Below are 19,709 nucleotides of genomic sequence, written 5' to 3' on the forward strand. Positions count from 1 at the left end.
GGCCCAGTAGAGAGCAGTCACTCCTCAGAAAGTAATGGGAACTTTGGCATACAAATCATCATCTCTGATTGAGGCATACACACACTTGCATGCATTAAAAGTAAACCACAAGTGGCTAAGGCATCTGCAGCATTTAAATGTTTAGTGTCTGTAAGTAAGCAGTACATATACACATTAATTGATACGTTGAGAATTACTCTCATATGTCTCAGGGTGATACTTGTGTGAGCACCTGTTATCAGCTTCAATCCTGAGGCTTTACTGGCACAGCTGGAACTGGTTTTCCATTGGGTTCTTTCTTGTCAGGGTTTGAGGAGCGGTTGATTTTGGGGCTTCTCGGGGGAACAGGTCTTCTTTGGCGTCTCCTCCTGGCCGGACGATGGCGTGCAGAGTTTGGTTGTGAAGTATCAATCAGAGGATCTAAGTGTAGTTTCCCACTCTGGGCATCTGAAGACTCATCGATGAAGGCCAGGTTCTCCCCAAAGTAGTCCAGAGGCTGAGACAGGTTTGGATCTGGAAGAGTCGTCTCCTCTTTAGGCTCTGCTGCAGTTTTTTCTCCGGGCACTCGCTCCGTCTGAGTGGCCTGGGAGTCTGACTCTGATTCAGACCCTGATTCATTAGAGCAGGAAGAGGAGGAAGAGTAAGACTCAGACTCTGTGTGACTCTCACGCTGCTCCTCTTTGCCATCGGGGCCCCCGTTAGCTGACACACTGTGACCATGGACGCGAGGGCCGTGGTGGCGCTTTCGTCGACGCCGTTTGAAGGGGTCATCGATTTTCCCTGCAATGCGAAAGTCCACCGACATGTTCTGGATATTTTGAGTCCAGTCTGTTGCGTGGGCTCGAAGCTCTTCCATCTGAGAAGAGGATATAAACAGAGATTATTGAAAGGAATCTGGGCGAGATGTGATAAAAAACAGACATGAGAATGGGGAGTACCTCAGCTCTGGTCTTCTTAGATAGAACTCGAAGCCAGTTACCAATCATAGACAGGATAGAGGCAAAGTAGGCCAGGCCCAGCAAGATCCAGAACCACACCAAAGGCTTGTACCAGTGCTCACTTCCCCCATTTGCAGAATCCCCTTTAAGAAGACACAGTATACAGTGTGTAAACGCAACATATTCATCCGTCCAAGTAAATAAACATTTAACAAAAGAGACACTATATAGCATATTAGATCATCAATAATTAATTCCCACACACAGCCCTGAATAATTTATGAGGGAAATGAAAATGGTCTGTGCTAAGTGAACTTAATGCATTACAACTGACACTGATGCATTTACAGATGGCTAATAAAGTCTTCTCATCTACAGGTCGATGAATTCAATGAAAAAGCTAAAATATGTAAAGTCAGATTTAAAACACATTTTCACTTGAAATGCATTTTCACAAACATGGCAATGTCACTAATACATTCATATTGATCTGTGTATTAAAGTGTGTCCAGTGGTGACAAGACAGTGATTGTAGGAATGTCGTTTTTTGTATAGATTATAGACACTTTGATGCCCCTAACAGAGGGTTAGGCCCTCTGGTCAGCTCAAGTTCTGCTCTGACGTGACCTCAGGGCAAACATAAAACCTAGCCTCTTTAAGAAAGGGAAAGGACAGATTTAGAGATTTAGAATCCAGAAAAAAAGTCAGCTCAACAATTCCCTACTTTTTGCTCACATTTGACAGCTTCATTACCATAAAAGGTATTGTATATTTGCTTTAAAATCATATGGCCAGTATACATAATGTTGTGCAATATCAAAATAATGAGCAATATACCCATTTATTTTGCAATACATTATTATTTTCACTGGCTGCTACTTGACTACTTAAGACAGTATACTACTATGTGCAATATATACTTTCTTTACAATGTTTTGTTACATATTGCTACTTTTATAATGCTGCTACCTATTTATACATTTGTTTAGCATGGATGTGACCTAATTTGATTTGCTTTTATTAAGATGAGCTTGCTTCTTTATTTAATATGATTATCTCGCATTTTATTTGGCCCTTAATCTGCACTGTCACTTTTCCGTAACAGTGTACATTTCCCTTTGTGAAAGAAACTATTCTGTGAAATGTGTTAGCTGCTTTTGAGTAAAAAAGATATCTCATTTCCACATTGCAATATTGATATACTATTGTAATACTGTTAGCGTACTATTAAACACGTGTGTGGTCGTATACCTGCAACATAATCTCCGAACCCCACCGTCGTCAGGGTGATTACCACAAAGTAGGCCGACTCAAGAAGAGTCCAATGCTCAACCTCTTGGAAAACGAATATAGGCAAAGCCATGAAGAGCAGGCAGCCCAGCAGGATGGACAGGACGGCAGAGATCACTCGTACGAAGGTCGGGCTAACTCGCCATTTCTATCAGCAGGGTAATAAATAAATAGGATGAGGCGAGTAAAGGAGAGTATGCAGTGCAAGCAAATTAGACATTGAAAGCTCTGTTGAGGGTCTGACCCGTAAGAGAGTCTCTATTTTGCCAACAGCTTTCCTCAACCCAGTACCCAGATGGTCTCCGACTCCAACGAGCAGGATACCGAACAACGGGATTCCCACCAGGGCGTAGAAAATGCAAAACAGCTGCCCTCCTTCTGTCTTGGGGGAGATGTTTCCAAAACCTGAACATGCGAGGGTCAAAGGTGGAAGATTAAGATACGTTGAATTGATCCCATTGAATATGAACTCAATTGTATCTAAATGCTCCTATTGAACACCCACCGATGGTTGTGATGATGGTTCCTGAGAAGAAGAAGGCACTGGCCAGATCCCATTGGCTGACGAAGGTGAAGTTGCTGCTGGGATCCACTCCAGCACCAACGGCCTCCACTACTTCCTGTGATGGGATGGTGGAGAAAAGAAGAGTTCAGTCATTTTTATTTAATCAGATCATTAAAAAAGCAAAACCATAGAAACACATAATTTCGGACTTTTTGGGAACATTTTCCATGACAGCTTTGTAAATAATGCATCATACAGACCATCAAACATGTATACATAATATGTTAAAATCTGCTTATAGCACTGCATAATTATATAATAATAATAAACATAATACATGGGATTTTTATAGCACTTTTCCTAATGCTCAAAGACGCTTTTAGTGTACACACACTGTATTCAAAGTGCTGTTAAATAAATAGTCTCCTTAATAATAATAATAATAACTGGGATTTCTATAGCGCCTTTCAAGGGACCCAAGGTCGCTTTACAGGAATTGGGGCGAGCACACACAAAACAAAACAAAACAAAGGTCAGACAGACAAAACAACAGATCGATTTAAGGGCCGAAAGCCTTGATGAACAGATGGGACTTGAGGGCCCTTTTGAAGGCGTCCAGTGTGGGGATGTTGCGAATCTCCGCAGGGAGAGCGTTCCAGAGGGTGGGGGCTGCCACACTGAAGGCTCTGTCCCCGAAGGTTCTCAGTTTGGTGCGGGGGGTGGTGAGCAGGCCAGAGTCTGAAGACCGCAGGTTCCGGGGTGGGGCATGCGGGTGAAGGATGTCCGATAGGTACTGGGGGGCAAGGGCATGGAGGGACTTGTAGGTCAGGAGGAGGACTTTATAGTTTATGCGGAACTTGACCGGCAACCAGTGGAGGTGGATGAGGGTGGGAGTGATGTGCTGCCAGGGCTTTGTGTGTGTGAGGACCCGAGCTGCACAGTTTTGGACATACTGGAGCCTGTCCAGGGTTTTGTTGGGAACCCCGAACAGGACACCATTGCAATAGTCCAAGCGGGTCCTTGCAAAAAGAATACCAATGAGTGACCATCAATATTTAGGTATAATGATACATCGCAAGTGATTAAATATAGAATATAATGCATTGTAAGTATGTTTAGAATGAATAATAGACCTGGGTGTCATAAATGTTACACAAGATTCAAAGACACACACACAAGTAGTATATTTTTATTATCCAATTATCTGGGGCAGTTATGTTGGAAATGCTGTAAAAATGCATTGTCATGGCATCAGCTGCAGGCAGTCAGTGGCAAAGAAGTGACTGGTGATGAACAACTGTGACGGCTTCATTCTGTCCCGAGTGTATCGAACCCCTGCCACCACAGATAATCTAATTCTCCATATAATTATCTGTTTTGTGTCAGTTGGTAGGTGAAGACATTTGTTAACTCAGAATTGATATCTGAGTATGATAAAGTTGCTATTTAACTTTCTCTCATACTGCAGCACCTCTTTTCACCCTTGGTCTGAAACCAGAGCCCAGTCTGCTCTGATTGGTTAGAAATAGAGATGTCCCGATCCGATCACGTGATCGGGGATCGGAGCCGATCACGTGATTTTCAAAAAATCGAGGATCGGGATTTTTTTTTTTTTTATAATTTTTTTTTAATTTATTTAATGTTACAAAACAAAAATGACCATGTCCACGTCTTAAAGTCATCCTGAGGACTTAGTTTTGGTTTAAAATTATCGGCAGATTGTCAAAATCAAATGATCGGGATCGGATCGGGAGCAAAAAAAGGTGATCGGGACATCCCTAGTTAGAAAACCCCAAATAAGCATAATAATTGCAGGTTTAAGGCCGACATATCTCTAGGTGGCAACATGGTTTTCAGAACCAGATCTTCCTTCTAAGTCAGCAGTAAAAAACTGTTTTTAGAATTCAGGGTCAAAGGCAAAAATAAGAGGTTAACCAATGTGCGTGTCAGCTTCTGCCGCTGCGTAGTCTTCTGGGCCCAGGAGTTCAAAACTTGTAATCCTTATCTGATCAAATCAGATTTGGATTTTGGGGAGTTCAAAACCAAAAAACAGGATTAGGATCACTTTGATATCCGATCAGATCATGAAATCCAATCCAAGCTTTAATCTGGATCAAATCTTCAAAACAGTTCAAACCGACAACACAGGTTTGGGATCAATTTGATCCCAAAAAACTGGATTATCCTGATCCCACCAGAGAGGTGGGTTTCCAGTGGATTACCAGAGCAACATGTACTGTACAATTTATTTAAAAAAAATATGTTTCAATTTAAATTAGATGGCAAAGTTTGTTAACTGAAATAATACACAATTTTTAGCCTTTATGGGAAATACATTTTATTTTCCCATTTTTGCTCACGTTTGTGGTGGCCTATTTAGTTTATTCAGCCTAAGGCACACCTGTGCAATAATCATGCTGTCTAATCAGCATCTTGATATGCCACACCTGTGAGGTGGGATGGATTATCTCGGCAAAGGAGAAGTGCTCACTATCACACATTTTTTCAGATTTGTGAACAATATTTGAGAGAAATGGTTATTTTGTATATATAGAAAATGTTTTAGATCTTTGAGTTCATCTCATGAAAAATGGGAGCAAAAACAAAAGTGTTGCAATTATATTTTTGTTCAGTGTATATTGATAAGCTCCTAGCAATAGCTTCTTCATTCAGATTTACCTCTGCAGTGTTCTGAATCAAAATGAGAGACACAACACTGCAAGGAACAAAAATACAGTGTGTTTCCCTGTTGTCGTTCTCGCCAAAAGGAGGTAGCTAATAATGCTAACACAGGCTCTCCACTTTGATACTGAATAATAATCTAGAATCACAAGCTTGTTAGCCTTCTAGGTAGGTAGCATATGAAGCCTAGTCAAGCTAACGTTAAAATGGTTACTTAAGGAATATAACTTGACTTGTTTTTAAGCTAGTTTTTTTTAAATTATTTTAAAAATGGTTGGTAAACTTCCATATATTTTAACCAACCCTTGTTTAAAGACCTTTTGAAGATTAAGAGGTTTCAAAATAATCATCAAATCAATATTACTTATGAACCATGAAAGACGTTGCCTGTTTAGAGTACCTCAGATCTCTTATCATCTTTGTATAAATAAGGTATTGGCCTGCTTTGGCCTGCTTTGGCCTGCTTAACTTCCGTCATGCATCTCTGCTTGTCTAGCGAACATCTCTCAGTGGATGTCTACTCACCACCTCAAGCTCAACCTTGACAAGACTGAACTGCTTTTCCTTCCGGGAAAAGATTGTCCCACTCTTGACCTGACAATCAACATCGGCACCTCTGTTATTTCCCCGACTCAGACTGCAAGGAATCTGGGTGTGACCCTAGATAACAACCTGTCCTTCACTGCAAACATCGCTGCTACAACCCGCTGCTGCAGATACACGCTTTACAACATCAGGAAGGATACGTCCCCAGCTGACCCAGAAAGCGACGCAGGTTCTGGCCCAGGCTCTCGTCATCTCACGCCTAGACTACTGCAACTCCCTCCTGGCTGGTCTACCTGCATGTGCCATCCGACCTCTGCAGCTCATCCAGAATGCAGCTGCTCGTCTGGTCTTCAACCTTCCTAAATTCTCCCACACCACGCCACTCCTCCGCTCCCTCCACTGGCTTCCGATAACTGCTAGAATCCACTTCAAGACATTGGTACTTGCGTACCATGCTGCGAATGGATCTGGCCCTTCCTACATCCAGGACATGGTTAATCTGTACACCCCAGCACGTGCACTCCGCTCTGCATCAGCCAAACAGCTCGCTACACCCGCACTGCGAGGGGGACCCAAGTTCCCATCAGCCAAAACACGTGGGTTTGCTATCCTGGCTCCTAAATGGTGGAATGAGCTCCCCATTGAAATCAGGACAGCAGAAAGCTTACACACCTTCCAGCGCAGACTGAAAACTCATCTCTTTCGACTCCACTTCGATCAATAGAATTACTAACAAAGAGTTTCTAACAAAGCACTTATATACTAACAAAGGACTGGCTTACCTAAAGCCAGTTGAGTAGCACTTGAAATGATTAGCTCTATGAAACCTGATGTACTTATGATTCTGTTTTCTTCAAGTTTGTATCTTGTTGGTCGAACGCACTTATTGTAAGTCGCTTTGGATAAAAGCGTCAGCTAAATGCAATGTACAGTAATGTCATTCAGTTCCTTTAACCTTCCTTTGCAAATGTCAGTTGCTAAAACATCATTTACAAGTTTCATTCTGGAACGAAAGGCTGAAGGATAAACATCTCAAGATTACAGCATGGTTGCCAACCCTGCGCGTAACACTCAGCTTTCATGCACTAGCAGTGACTACAAACTCGAACATAGCAGCTCTGACCACACCCAGGGCCGGAGTGGGACAATAAGTCAGGCCGGGAATTATACACCCAGCCAGGCCACTACCAGTTTTATTTTGTGCCATTTTCCTGGATTTATTTGTCAATATATACAGCGTTGCTGTGCAAATCTATTTAGGTGTTGCTGTGCAAATCTATTTAGGAACCTATCCATGTGAACATATTTTAAGTGGAGGTGGACCTGAAATCCTCTAGGGGGGTCCGGGGGCATGCTCCCCCGGTAAGATTTTTTTTTTTTTAAATGTTGGACTTAAATGCATCAATCTGGTGCACTTTGAGGGGGAAATAAAGAGACAACACCCATATTAAACAGAACTGTATACATTTAAATAATCATAAAATCATAAGTACATGGCCATAACCAATAACATACCATATCCAATATGAAAAAACATTTAAACTTGTTTTTGGTTCATTTATAGTTGTGAGTGTGTCTGGGCTCCTGAATCAGCCTCACCTCTCTCCCTCCTCTCCCCCCTGCTCCTCTTTGAGGCAGAAGCAAAGACTAGTTTTAGCTCTCAACAAGTTTTTAAAGTTTATCTTACCTTTTTTCACCTAGTTAAACAATTTTTTTTTTTTATTATTCATGCATATTTTACTAATCACTCCCCCTTCAAATGGAAATATGTGTTTACATAAATGGTGACCAAACCGTTTGAGACCCACAGAGAACTTAGACTAAGTTAACTATCTAAACAGAGTCCTACCTCACCTGAGCTGTAGTTATCAGTCTCTCAGTCTGACTGGAGAGGACTCTCCCCCCACCTTGTTGACAGCTCATTATATCCGTTAGCGCAGCTAGCTACTGTAGCATCAGATGGTAACAACAACAATACACGTAACCGGTGCGCGCGCTTTCTCTCGCTCGCGCCACACATACACACACCCTCCCGAGCTTGAATGACACACAGAGACCAATCGAGGGCATTAGTGTATGGTCTGTATGAAAGTGGCCATGTCGGCAGGCCACATCATGTAGACAGCCAGTCACCCTCTGTGAGGCAGAGTCAGACCCACATTTGCGCAGCATTGCGTTCACAATACATACATTAACAACCTGACCACACCTGTTTCTTTGGCCCACAGTCCCTGTACTGCTCTACAGCCACTGCACAGCTTCAGTGATCAGTTATCAAACACTCTACGCATCTGAAGGGTCACCCTGAGGACCCACACAACTGATTCAATATGATAGGATGGTCAAACAGGTTCCCAATGAATATAAAAAGTGATGCATTTAGTGTGGGGGAAACTTCTGAAGCAATTGGAAACAGGACTCAGAGAGACACGAAGAGAGCTGGAGCATTGATGGCAAACACTGACGGTTTATTTGGAGCTTCGGCCGGAGAATTGACAAGACATGTCACGGGCCACGAGTTGGCCACACGGTTGAGATGCCACATCAATTCTGAAGAACCCTCCTGTAGTTCCAGGTTTTAACTAGTTCAGAGTGTAATAATCAACATTCTTCAATAGATAGACTAAACAGCTGAGCAAACTCAAGAACCCCGAGAAGGATGTGTTCCAGGTGTCCCACAACAATAACTATCTCTGTCCGAAGTTACCCGGTCATAAACTGGTAACAACAACAAAATGCTTGGGCAGCCCCTCCTTAAGGGAGATAGCGGCTGACGCTAGCGGCAAAGAGATAGCGGCTGACGCTAGCGGCAAAAGGTAAACATGTATACAGAATTATTCCCTGACAGTTAGGTTTAACTGTATTTATGCCTATGAGAGCTGGCCATGTTTAAGGCCCTTTTATGTTTCAGATGTTAAAGAAGATAGAACATCAAAAGTTCTGGTTTAGCTTATTTTTGTAATATTAATGGCATGACATTTTGCCTTTTCGACAAAAGTAACGTATTGTCAACGTATTATACAGTAGCTATTGTGTTTAGGGGACAGTAATAGACATTTTAAGGGCCTGTTTCTCTTCAAATAAAGAAGTGCAACATAAGCATTTCCGCCAGGATTAAAAAAAAAAAATGCTCTGTAAAGTGCTAAACTGAGGGCATCACTTTGCCTCTTGATTTGAGTCGCTATGAAGTCTGTCATTGAGTAATGAAAGTCTGGATGATATAGCGGTCTAACTTTAGCAGGTGGGCTACACGTATTGCCGAAACCACAACAGCATAGATACACCTTGTTTCTCCTGCTAGGGGGGCAGCTCAGGCACAGAGGGCAAATGGGGTCTTGCTTGGTGAACTCTGTGAATAAGCCCGGTTTTGTGCACCTCTGGGTCAAGACCCCCAAAGGTTACAAGACAAGTTCACAAGACACAGAATTTCTTTTAACTTTTTGGGTTAAATTGCTATAAATTACAAGAAAATAATATGTTGTCAAGGCCATCAACTCTGTTGAGCCAACATGTATTGTATAATTTAAAGGGGTCACATGCCCAACAAAAGGCTTTATGCAGCACAATATTGAAACAACAGTATTTGAGGTGTGTCACTAATATGCCCATTTACAGACTAGGAGCAACATGAATGTTAAAGACTTATGACATTTAAACTGGACATGGTGTCATGGGCTGAATTGTACCTCTATGAGGGTCTGGAGGTCATCTGGGCCCATGCACGTGAAGTTCAACAAGAAGTCCCGGCGCGTGTCCTGCAGATGATTGTGCTTTCCCTCTTGTCGTGGAGTCTCTAAAGCACGGAACACCACGGCTCCCAGCACCAAGTAGAGAACCACCCCCGTGAGGATGCCGAGTAGGGTGGAGCAGCGCATGGTTGAACCTCCACCCAGTCCGAATGAAGGCTGCTGTTTCCCTTTCCCAGACTCAGCGGGGCTGGTATGGATTGGATCCCAGCTGAAACATCAGCAACCACATGAATACAACGTTTTCATACTGACCACAACTCCAGTCTGACAGCAAACCCAGCACTAGACAGCAAAACTATTAGCTGCACATGAGGCATTAAATGGCTTCCCCACACTGCTGACACTGAGTAAATGTAACAGCAGATGAAACACCAGTCCACCAACACTTTGACCACTTCGACTGCACAAGTGGCTCAGTCATGAATGCACATAAAGAAGCACTCATAATGGCTGAGCTTACCTGTCAATCCGCCTTAGTTGCCCACGCCTTCGTCCTTTCCAATCCTTCTCTGCTCCAGGTCTGAAGATGGAGTCCCTGGATCCGTAACCACTGGGGAGTCCGTCCACCTCACACTCTGAAGGAGGGGACACTAGATCGAAGAACGGACACTTATTTGATTAAGAAGAACAAATGTTGTTAGACAATCCTTAATGACAGGCAACAACAAGTTAATTTCTCAGGCATGGCTGTGTCACTCAGGGTTACACGTATAGTGTGTGAATCCTTTAGGTGACACATATAAGCATTGAATCAATAATTAAGTTGAAGTGCAGGTCCCTCCAAAAACAGCAGATAATGAACTTCAGAGGTAAATGTTAGAGGTGAGGACGTTTTTGATGTACAGCCGTTAAACCCAGTGTGATGCGATGATGATGGTCATTGTCAGCTCAAACCAAGAAAGCATTCTCATATAAAACTGAAACTAGAGATTCAAGGCTCTGAACTCTGATACTTTGTCAAAGAGTTGAGAAACTAGACGTATTCAACACTCCCTTTCCCTGAATATCGTAGTGAAAGATCTTCATCATTTGGATCAGGAGCGTGCCACTTCATCACTAGACTGCAAGCTAGAATTAAAACAAGAAACAAGAAAAACGAATTCTCCTCTCCCTAAATTCAGTGGGTGCAGCTCTTGAGTCAGCAGATCTGTTGATCTTGATCCAAAATCAAGGCAATAAGCTGTCCCACGGTGACAGCTAAATGTACACTTCTTTCCAAACAGTTTTACAGCTGCTGGGAATACAGGAGACTGTCCACTGACCAAATTGAACACAGCCAAAATGTAGCAGTGTATGTAAACTCTAAATGCCTGGTACTTGTATTTACTGCATGTAAAATAACCAAGAAAAAGAAAAGAAAAACAACAACACATTTCTGTCCATCTGTTATTCCTTAAACACATTAATCTACTTTTTTATACATCAAACACATATTGCAGCAAATTCTGGGCTGTATATCTAAAACATATCAAGAAGCAAATCAAGTATCAACAGCATGGTATCTGCTGCATACCTCAGACTGCAACACCAGACAGTTTTTACCACACTAGACCAGAGGAAATACTAATACGGCTTGCATTAAGTGCCAACAGTGCTGGTCCGACTGCTGCATACCTCTTTACTACCACTTAGGGTACTTGATCATCAAATGTAAAATACTGACCAACGCGCTATACAGTCCAGCTAGGAGTGTGCTTACCTCAAAATGAAGGAACAGAAGAATCCAGAGTACCGGTCTCCTCATGCATAGTGTTTCAGGAGGTTGGCAGCCTCATACACGCAGGTTTGTGTGTGTGTGTGCGTGCAGTGCGTGCGTGCGTGCGTGCGTGCGTGCGTGTGTGCGTGTGTGTGTGGCGTGTGTGTGTGTGTGTGTGTGTGTGTGTGTGTGTGTGTGTGTGTGTGTGTGTGTGTGTGTGTGTGGCAGTGAGGAGAGTGGTTGTTGCTGAGCACACAAGAGAGCAAAAGATAGTCAGTCAAACTCACTTGATATGGAGAATGTGAGAGTGAATTAAAGAGAGAGACACATGAATAGAGCTGGAGATGACTACTGACTCCAGTTAGATCAGCTTGTTTAGGTAAATATTTGATGATATAAAGACATAAGGAATATAGATCATAAAGATATGATGATACAAAGGGATAAGGCAGTTTTATTTGCTTCATTTTGTAAGCAGAATTATGCATATTCCACAGTTCCTTCTGTGAATAGGTCCTGGATGGATATCCTCGTGGATTCATCTTCCTATTATACACACATGCATTTCCAAACATTTGGACTACCTATGTTGCAAATGTATTATCTTTTCAATTTACACACGGCATCTATTGCACGTCTGTCCGTCCTGGGAGAGGGATCCCTGCTCTGTTGCTCTCCCTGAGGTTTCTCCCATTTTTCCCTTTAAACTGGGTTTTCTCTGGAAGTTTTTCCTTGTACGATGTGAGGGTCTAAGGACAGAGGGTGTCGTATTGTCATACTGATATTCTGTACACACTGTGAAGACCACTGAGACAAATGTAACATTTGTGATATTGGGCTATATAAATAAACATTGATTGATTGATTGATTGATTGATTGATTGATTGATTGATTGATTGAATTAGTGTCGAATTGAATGTGTGTAATGAAGTTCAGTGGCTATAGTCATAACAATACTTACAAAGCATCAATGTTTGAGATGTATTCAGAGCCGATTGGTGGTACACTGTCGACTCTGCAGGGGGAAGCCAGCTCAGCCCACTCTGCTTTAATATCCCATCTTCTACACAGTCTGCTCCACACAACTGCTGCTGCTGTATTTCTCTCAGTGTGTGTGCGAGTGTGTGTGTGTGTGTGTGTGTGTGTGTGTGTGTGTGTGTGTGTGTGTGTGTGTGTGTGTGTGTGTGTGTGTGTGTGTGTGTGTGTGTGTGTGTGTGTGTGTGTGTGTGTGTGTGTGTGTGTGTGTGTGTGTGTGTGTGTGTGTGTGTGTGTGTGTGTGTGTGTGTGTGTGTGTGTGTGTGTACAGGGGTGGGGATAAGGTGTCTCAGGCAGATCCAGGACACTGTAGTAAATTCTCACATGTTCCTCTCATATATCACAAATTACATGCCGGTCAGGATGTTTCTGGTTTCAATCTTGTCATTAGATAAATTACGACTGTCTAGAATAGATCAATAAAAAGATTATCCCTGGGTTTCTATTTTGTGTTATTTTATAGTCAGCCTTTTTATGCTGTAGTAAGGGTTGCATCATTTTTGTTGTCAAATAATAAGAATATATGAGTTGACTGCATTTTCCTTCCTTGTGTTGCTTAACAGAAATAAAGAAAACATGTTGTTCTTGCTTATGCTCAGAATTTACCAGTTTGTTTCGAATGGGTATTTTTCTATGGATGTTGCTGTATATAATTATGGTCATGCTAATAAAGCGGTTTGAATTGAATATAAAGAAGGAAAAAAAGGTATGATTCATAAATGAAGAAAATAGCTGAAAACAATTAACTCTGCATGTGTGTAACCCTCCATCACACATTCAGTAAAGGTTGTTCTATGAACAAGGAATTAAATGATCATTAAAATGACCAAATAATTATTGTCTTAACATATAATAACAAAGCTTTGAGCTAAATGCTAGTATCTGCATGCTAACAGGTGCACATGTGGAGGCATACTGCAAAGCATGTGAACCAACTTAGCTTAGTGTGTAAGCATGCTAACATTATCTGATGGTTATGAATACAAATGTTTGTTGCTAATCTTCTTTACATATTTTGTTGAACACAAAGAGAGTGATGCTGAGATTGAAAAGTGGCTAGTATGACATATGACACTATGATTCAGCACCATACACAAACAATAGAAAGCTGCGTTGATTTGGAGGGTCACATGACATAGAAGCTATTGAAAAAAGCAGCGTACGGTTACAGGGATTTTCATATGTTGCTGAACCATAGCAGCATACCATTAGCCAATTTTATTTCTTGGCGCTATGGTAACAGATGTTCTCAAGTGTCAAGGAAAGATGTTTTATATATACACAGATATTACACACAAATATAAGACGTTAATATGTCTTAATGTGCATTGATTTAAATAGCTAAATTGCCTCACAGACCTGACATTAACAAATTACATTTGTAAGAGGTAAAAATGTAAATAAATATATTAAAATAAGACAAATAGACAGAAGAAAACTAACAATATAAAGCTAAGGTGCTGAAGACCCCAGCTGTGACCGTGTTGCTCAGTCAGGCTTGTCTATGGAGATAAAAATATAACTCAGATTAAAAAGCAATTCTAAGGAAAACGCAAACCAGCTGAGCAGCTTGCCGCCTCACCTTGTGAATGCATATCATCTCTAAGCTAATTTGGGGGCATGAGGCTTGTTACTTGAGAAAACATCAGGTTGCCTTCTGACAGAATCAATGTGGTTGCGCCGACCACAAAGGATGTGAGGAGTCTTTTTCTAAGGCTGCTGGGGAGGAGTTGAGGAGATGGGGATCAATCCATAACTAGAGAATGCAATTCCTGAAGAAATTGCTAGTGGGAATGCTTTATGCTATGCTGAAATGTAATGTGTAAGAAGAAAGTGAAGAATTTAGATTGAAATGATATATGAACACTGGGGGCTTGAATGTGTGATGAGAGAAGAAAAGAAAGTAAAAAGGCTTGGAAAAGCAGCAGAATATTTGAACTGCAAACTTTTGAACTAACTTGATGGTGAATGATCTGTCGCCATGCCAACGGCATTTGATGACATCCCATAATACGCTTAGGTGAGTTGATGGCTGCATCGTTACCAAACCTGTGGAGTTTTGGGCCATTTGGAGCAAGTTATGAGAAAACCGTGTTTCATGGCGAGCATTGTGTTGCCATGGCAACGACATTTGAAGAAATCTCAAAACTGTCCCGTAGATGTCTTCAAGGCTGGACTGTTAGCACACATGTGAAGTTTGAGCACATTTTGAACATTTTAATAGGAGTTAATGTATAACGACATCGTCTTTTATGGCGAGGGATGCATATGATGAAACCCCATAATTGACGTAAAGCTGTTGAGGGCTTGACCGTCAACCATTATCTGAAGTGTGGTGCTGTTTTGACCCTTTTCATAGGCATTACGACAACATCGTGTTTTATGGCGAGGGAAACGGCATATGGTGAGATGTCAGATTTGACGTAGAGCTGTTGAGGCATGGAGAGGTGCTATACAGGTGAAGATTGTGGGATGACCGGACCGTGTCCATTGGAGCTACAGCGACATCGTGTTTTATGGCGAGGGATGCGTTTCCATGGCAACAGCCTATGGTGAGATCTCAGATTTGGCGTAAAGCTGTTGAGGCATGGACCGGTGATATACAAGCGAAGTTTGGGGGACGATCGGACCATGTCCATTGGAGTTACAGCGACATCGTGTTTTATGGTGAGGGATGCGTTTCCATGGAAACGGTATATGATGACACCCCATCATTGACGTAGAGCTGTCGAGGGCAGGACCATTAACCATTATCTGAAGTCTGCTGCTCTGAGCATGTCAGTTGGAGTTATGACATCATCGTGTTCCATGACACAGGTGTTTATATTTGAGCTAACGATGTGTCCTGAGATCAAATGTTTCCATGGTGATCAAATACATGTGGCAAAGGCTCAAATTTGTTGAACAACACATTTGCAACAGGTTTGTTAATTGACCAAAAGATATGAACAGTTGGAAGATTGAAAATGGGATTATTATTAGGATTATTTGTAGGTCATTGAAAAGTAGAATCATTTTGAAAGATGTGAACATTGAAGTTTCTATTTTAGAAAAGCTGACACTGTAGTGCATCGCTGGTTTTAAAAGTGATTTATAAGAGTCATGTTTAAAGATGTGCAATACTTAAAACGTTTATAAAGATCCTCTGAGTGTGTGTCATTAGTTAGCTGATCAAATGTTAGGGATAAATACCTTGACATATTGACTACAAGAGCTTGAATCAAACAAGCAACCTTGTATTTGAAAGATTAACTCACATAGCAACAGTATATACCTGGTATATAAATGGTGTGGCTGAGTACTTTAAAGGGTTCATGAATAGAGGGGACTTGAATGTGAAATAAGAACAATAAAATAAAAGTCTAAATGCATTAAAAAGCAGCAGAATATTTGAACTTAAAACTTTAGAACTAAAAGCATACGTCACCAATAATGTCTAAAATATGTGGAACATATTGAAGTCAGTATGAAGTCTCCATCAGACGGAAAAGAATAGACTGAGACAGTCTGTTAAACTCCAGTGACCACGTCATTAGTTTGCTGCTCTAATTATGTCAATTGGAGTTATGATATCATCGTGTTCCATGACACAGGTGTTTATAATTGAGCTAACGACGTGTCCAGAGATCAAAGGTTTCCATGGTGATCACTGATCAGTGAGAGGAGAGCATTTTTATTGTTCTGAATGAGAGATAAACCTGTTACATGTGAACGTTTTGTTGAAGAACCATAACAGATATCGGTGAAATTTCAAAGCCTGAAGCATGTCAAGGAAATTGAGCATCTGAAGTGTAATTTGTGTGTACTTTCGGGTTAATAATGTGGCCTTTTTGGCAGATTAACTAAAGGTGTGCGGCTGCTGTGGTGGGGAAAGGTGAGGCTGAACTTACAATGGGTTTGAATGGAGACATGTTGAAAGTTGTTGTCACTTCATGCCCTCAAGAGGCATTTTGTTGAATTATTATGCTTAATCTTTTTTTTATCTTTCAAGCTACGAGATGTTTTCCTACGTTTCTCATGAAAAATTATGTCTCAGGAATGTAGGGTTTGGGAATTATGGCAGGTTTAAAAGAAAATATGAAGGCAAAATTAAATCTGTCCTCCACTCTAGCTGTGACATCACGCACTCTAAAATCTGAAGAAGGCCTCTTTACCAAGGTCTGAACAATGTTTAATATCTCTAAAAGTAAGAATCAGATTTAAAAGTTGTGTTACACGAATAATGGCAGAAAGATTTGTAACATTTTAAAGTTGAAATGAGGTTTCTGAGTGAAAGTATGAAGGAGCAGTTAGCAGTTGAAGAAGGAGCAGTTAGCAGTTGAAGTTGCATGAAGATTGTTGAAGTCTGAAGAGTCTCTCCATTGACTTCCATGTTAAAAATGTGATGAATTATGGGATGTATCCCTGGAATTATGAAAGTTATGAATGATAAAAGTAATAGCTATCGATTCCCTTGCTGTATCAGCATTCCAACTAAATCAGTCAAACTGTCCTGGACATCTCTTTCTATTAAAATGTTCCTAATCCAGAGTGGAAATAACTGATTATTACTCAGTGACTGTGTGTTTGTTGGACATATATGGTTAATGTCTAGACTTAGCACTGACTGTGAACAATAATTCAGCTCGTCCAATAAAGCCTGATTTAATGCTCTTGGTACTCTTTTCCATCTACATCCAGGAGGCTCTGCTGACGTTCCTGGCAGCCACCAGTATATTCTTATATTTTTTTTTGGACAGCTGAAAGAGGGTATAGATAATAGAAGTCCCATCAAACAAATGATACCTAACTATATTACTGAAATTCAGAAGAAGGGGTCTGAAGAGCTCTGTGCTGTTTGTTCATCAACAGCCCTTAACAAAAGAGACGTCTGATTTTGAGAAGATTTCACAGCTGTGGCAGTCCATGGTGAGGCTGATATGACTGAGTTATGAGGGTTGGATGTTCAGCTGTCTACCTCCAACTACCTGTTTAAGGGCCAATATGAGGGTTTTAGTGGGCGGTACCTAGCAGTGAGGTTGCAAATCAAACCAACTGAAACCCCTCCGCTCACTCATCCCTTTCTAAGTGAGTTGGAAATCTTAGAGGGCCTTCATCCAGAGTTTGGTTTGTCCATTTTGGGCTGTTATAGAAACATGGCGATGCCTCATGGCGGACTCTATGGAAGAGGACTGCTCCCTATGTGTATCGAAAGGGCTTATTCTAATTTATGTAACTTATTTACTCAAGTACTGTACTTAAGTTTAACTGTTGATCATATCTCAGACAAATGTTCACATGTGGCCCTAATCCTCTTCCAGACAACATTGACATGAACAAATCAACAATTACGATTACATGGTTCAGGAACGGGCCGTACTGCTTAATGAGTACTCTGAGTTTTTGTACTTGATGTATATTTTGATGCCAATAGTTTTGTACTTTTACTTGAATAACATTTGAATGCGGGACCTTTACTTGTAGAGTATTTTAAGAATGTAGTATTGATACTTTTACTCAAGCAAAATATCAAATAACTTCTTCCGTTTGCTTAACTTAGTATGCACGCGAGTCAAACAAGAGTTCATTTGGGAAACTCAATTTCAGTCAGACTTCAAATATGAATGAGCAATAATGTACGCTTTATACTGTATAGGTAAAACATATCCAATGCCATTATGAACCAATGTTAGCATCTTTGTATTTAGATATTGTTTTTTATTTCAAGCATTCAGTGAGCAAGTTTAACCAGAAGAGAGATTGTCATTTTCCTCTGTCGAGTAAAAGTTTTCACATATTTATTATCCACATCCAGAGCCCTTTAGGAAGTGAACATGTTTTGAAAGTGACGCACTTGAACACCTTGCTCTATGTTGCTCTGTCGATCAGCTGATCATCATCTCAAATCTGATTGGTTGGAATGTTTGACACACCCTTTGAACAAGAGGAGTCAGCAACGATACAATTTACAGGAACTCAAAGGGGATTGATTTCATGTGACATACACAGAGAAGATCGATGCTGTTTTAAAATATTATATACTGATGTTTTTATTATCGTGTTTCTTTGAGTAAGGGAAAGTAGATTTTTCCGCAGTATAGTACAAATAATGTATTTAACAGAAATTAAATGCAGACTGGTATTTGTTAATTAATTAGTAATATATGCACATGTCACCTATAAACAGTGTTAAGTGTAATACACCGATGCATTCTTGTCCATAAGAAGGAAACTAGCAAGCACATAATTGTATTTGGGTTTGTCATAGGGGTTTAACATCAATGTTATAATCAGTGGTGGAAAGTAACTAAGTCCATTTACTCAAGTACTGTACTTACTCTCCTGCAATTAAAAGGAATATATTTTAACTTTTTCCCAACTGCATTTATTTTATAGCTGCTCTATTTACTTTAAAGATCCAGATGTTTACACACAGCCATATGAAGAACCTTTAAAATATGATGTTTGATGTAGATTAAACTATCCAACGATATAATTAAGTAAGACCTAAAACAATTATTCTGAGACAAAGCCTTCTCTGTCGTATCTCACCATGTTCAAATCAGAATTCAAAACTCCCCTTTCAGAACCGCTATTATTATTATTATTATTATTTATTGGCTGCCATTTGCTGATTGTTTAGGTACTTTTTGGTGAATAAAACGTATTATAGTTCCAGCTTCGCAAAAATTAAGTTCTGCTGCTTTTATTTTTTGTTTGTTTCTGCAATGGGTACTTTTACTCCTTTAAGTATATTCTCCTCATACTTACATCATTTTTCTTGTGTACCATATTAAATGCAGTACTTTTACAGTAAAGTATTATTACTTATACTTAAGTAATAGATCTGAATATGTTTCCCTCCTTTGGTTATAATGTATTTTATGCATCTGTGAAATGAGTCTAATTCGAAGAACTGAAACCATCTTTCTCCACATGTTCCTGCTTTGTGCTTGGTCTCTGCTCGCTGAGTAGCAGGATTTGATTTATTCATGCCCTCACCAAATAAACTCTTAAACACATTTTACTCCTTCAATTCAATCTGTGTGAGAGGAGCTGTCTCTGAGCTCTCACACAACCTGAACACTGTCCAACCCAATGAAACTGCTCTCTTGTGCTGTGTGCGCATACATCAGGATATATGGTGATTATTTATAAATGCAGTTATCAATGCTAATCAGGACGCTCTATAGATTGTACACTGGGAGAAAATACTGCAGGAAAAGCAATTAGTTGGTAGCTTTTGCATTGCCTGCACAAAACATTTCCCTCCTGCTTCATGAATCAG

At 40.6% G+C, this 19,709-nt stretch overlaps 1 protein-coding gene across 1 annotated transcript; it reads right to left on the reverse strand.

The window, feature by feature from the left end:
- Nucleotides 1-244: 244 nt before the first annotated feature.
- LOC117458055 (potassium channel subfamily K member 4) lies at nt 245-9,836 on the reverse strand. Its single transcript, XM_034098292.1, has 6 exons — nt 9,648-9,836; nt 2,734-2,848; nt 2,473-2,633; nt 2,190-2,376; nt 939-1,081; nt 245-856 (listed from the first exon to the last, which is right to left on the reverse strand). Exons 1-6 carry the CDS (start codon nt 9,834-9,836, stop codon nt 245-247), a joined length of 1,407 nt encoding a protein of 468 aa, XP_033954183.1.
- Between the last annotated feature and the right edge of the window lie 9,873 nt (nt 9,837-19,709).

This window comes from Pseudochaenichthys georgianus, chromosome 14 (assembly GCF_902827115.2).
Source record: "Pseudochaenichthys georgianus chromosome 14, fPseGeo1.2, whole genome shotgun sequence".
NCBI lineage: Eukaryota > Metazoa > Chordata > Actinopteri > Perciformes > Channichthyidae > Pseudochaenichthys > Pseudochaenichthys georgianus.

Bases quoted from the DNA above. Each gene is read 5' to 3' on its own strand.
- LOC117458055 (XM_034098292.1), bottom strand. From the start codon at position 9,836: ATGCGCTGCTCCACCCTACTCGGCATCCTCACGGGGGTGGTTCTCTAC. The intron at 2,849-9,647 runs GTACAATTCAGC...ATCCCATCACAG, and splicing joins ACCTCCAGACCCTCATAGAG to GAAGTAGTGGAGGCCGTTGG. The intron at 2,634-2,733 runs GTGGGTGTTCAA...TCGCATGTTCAG, and splicing joins AACCATCATCACAACCATCG to GTTTTGGAAACATCTCCCCC.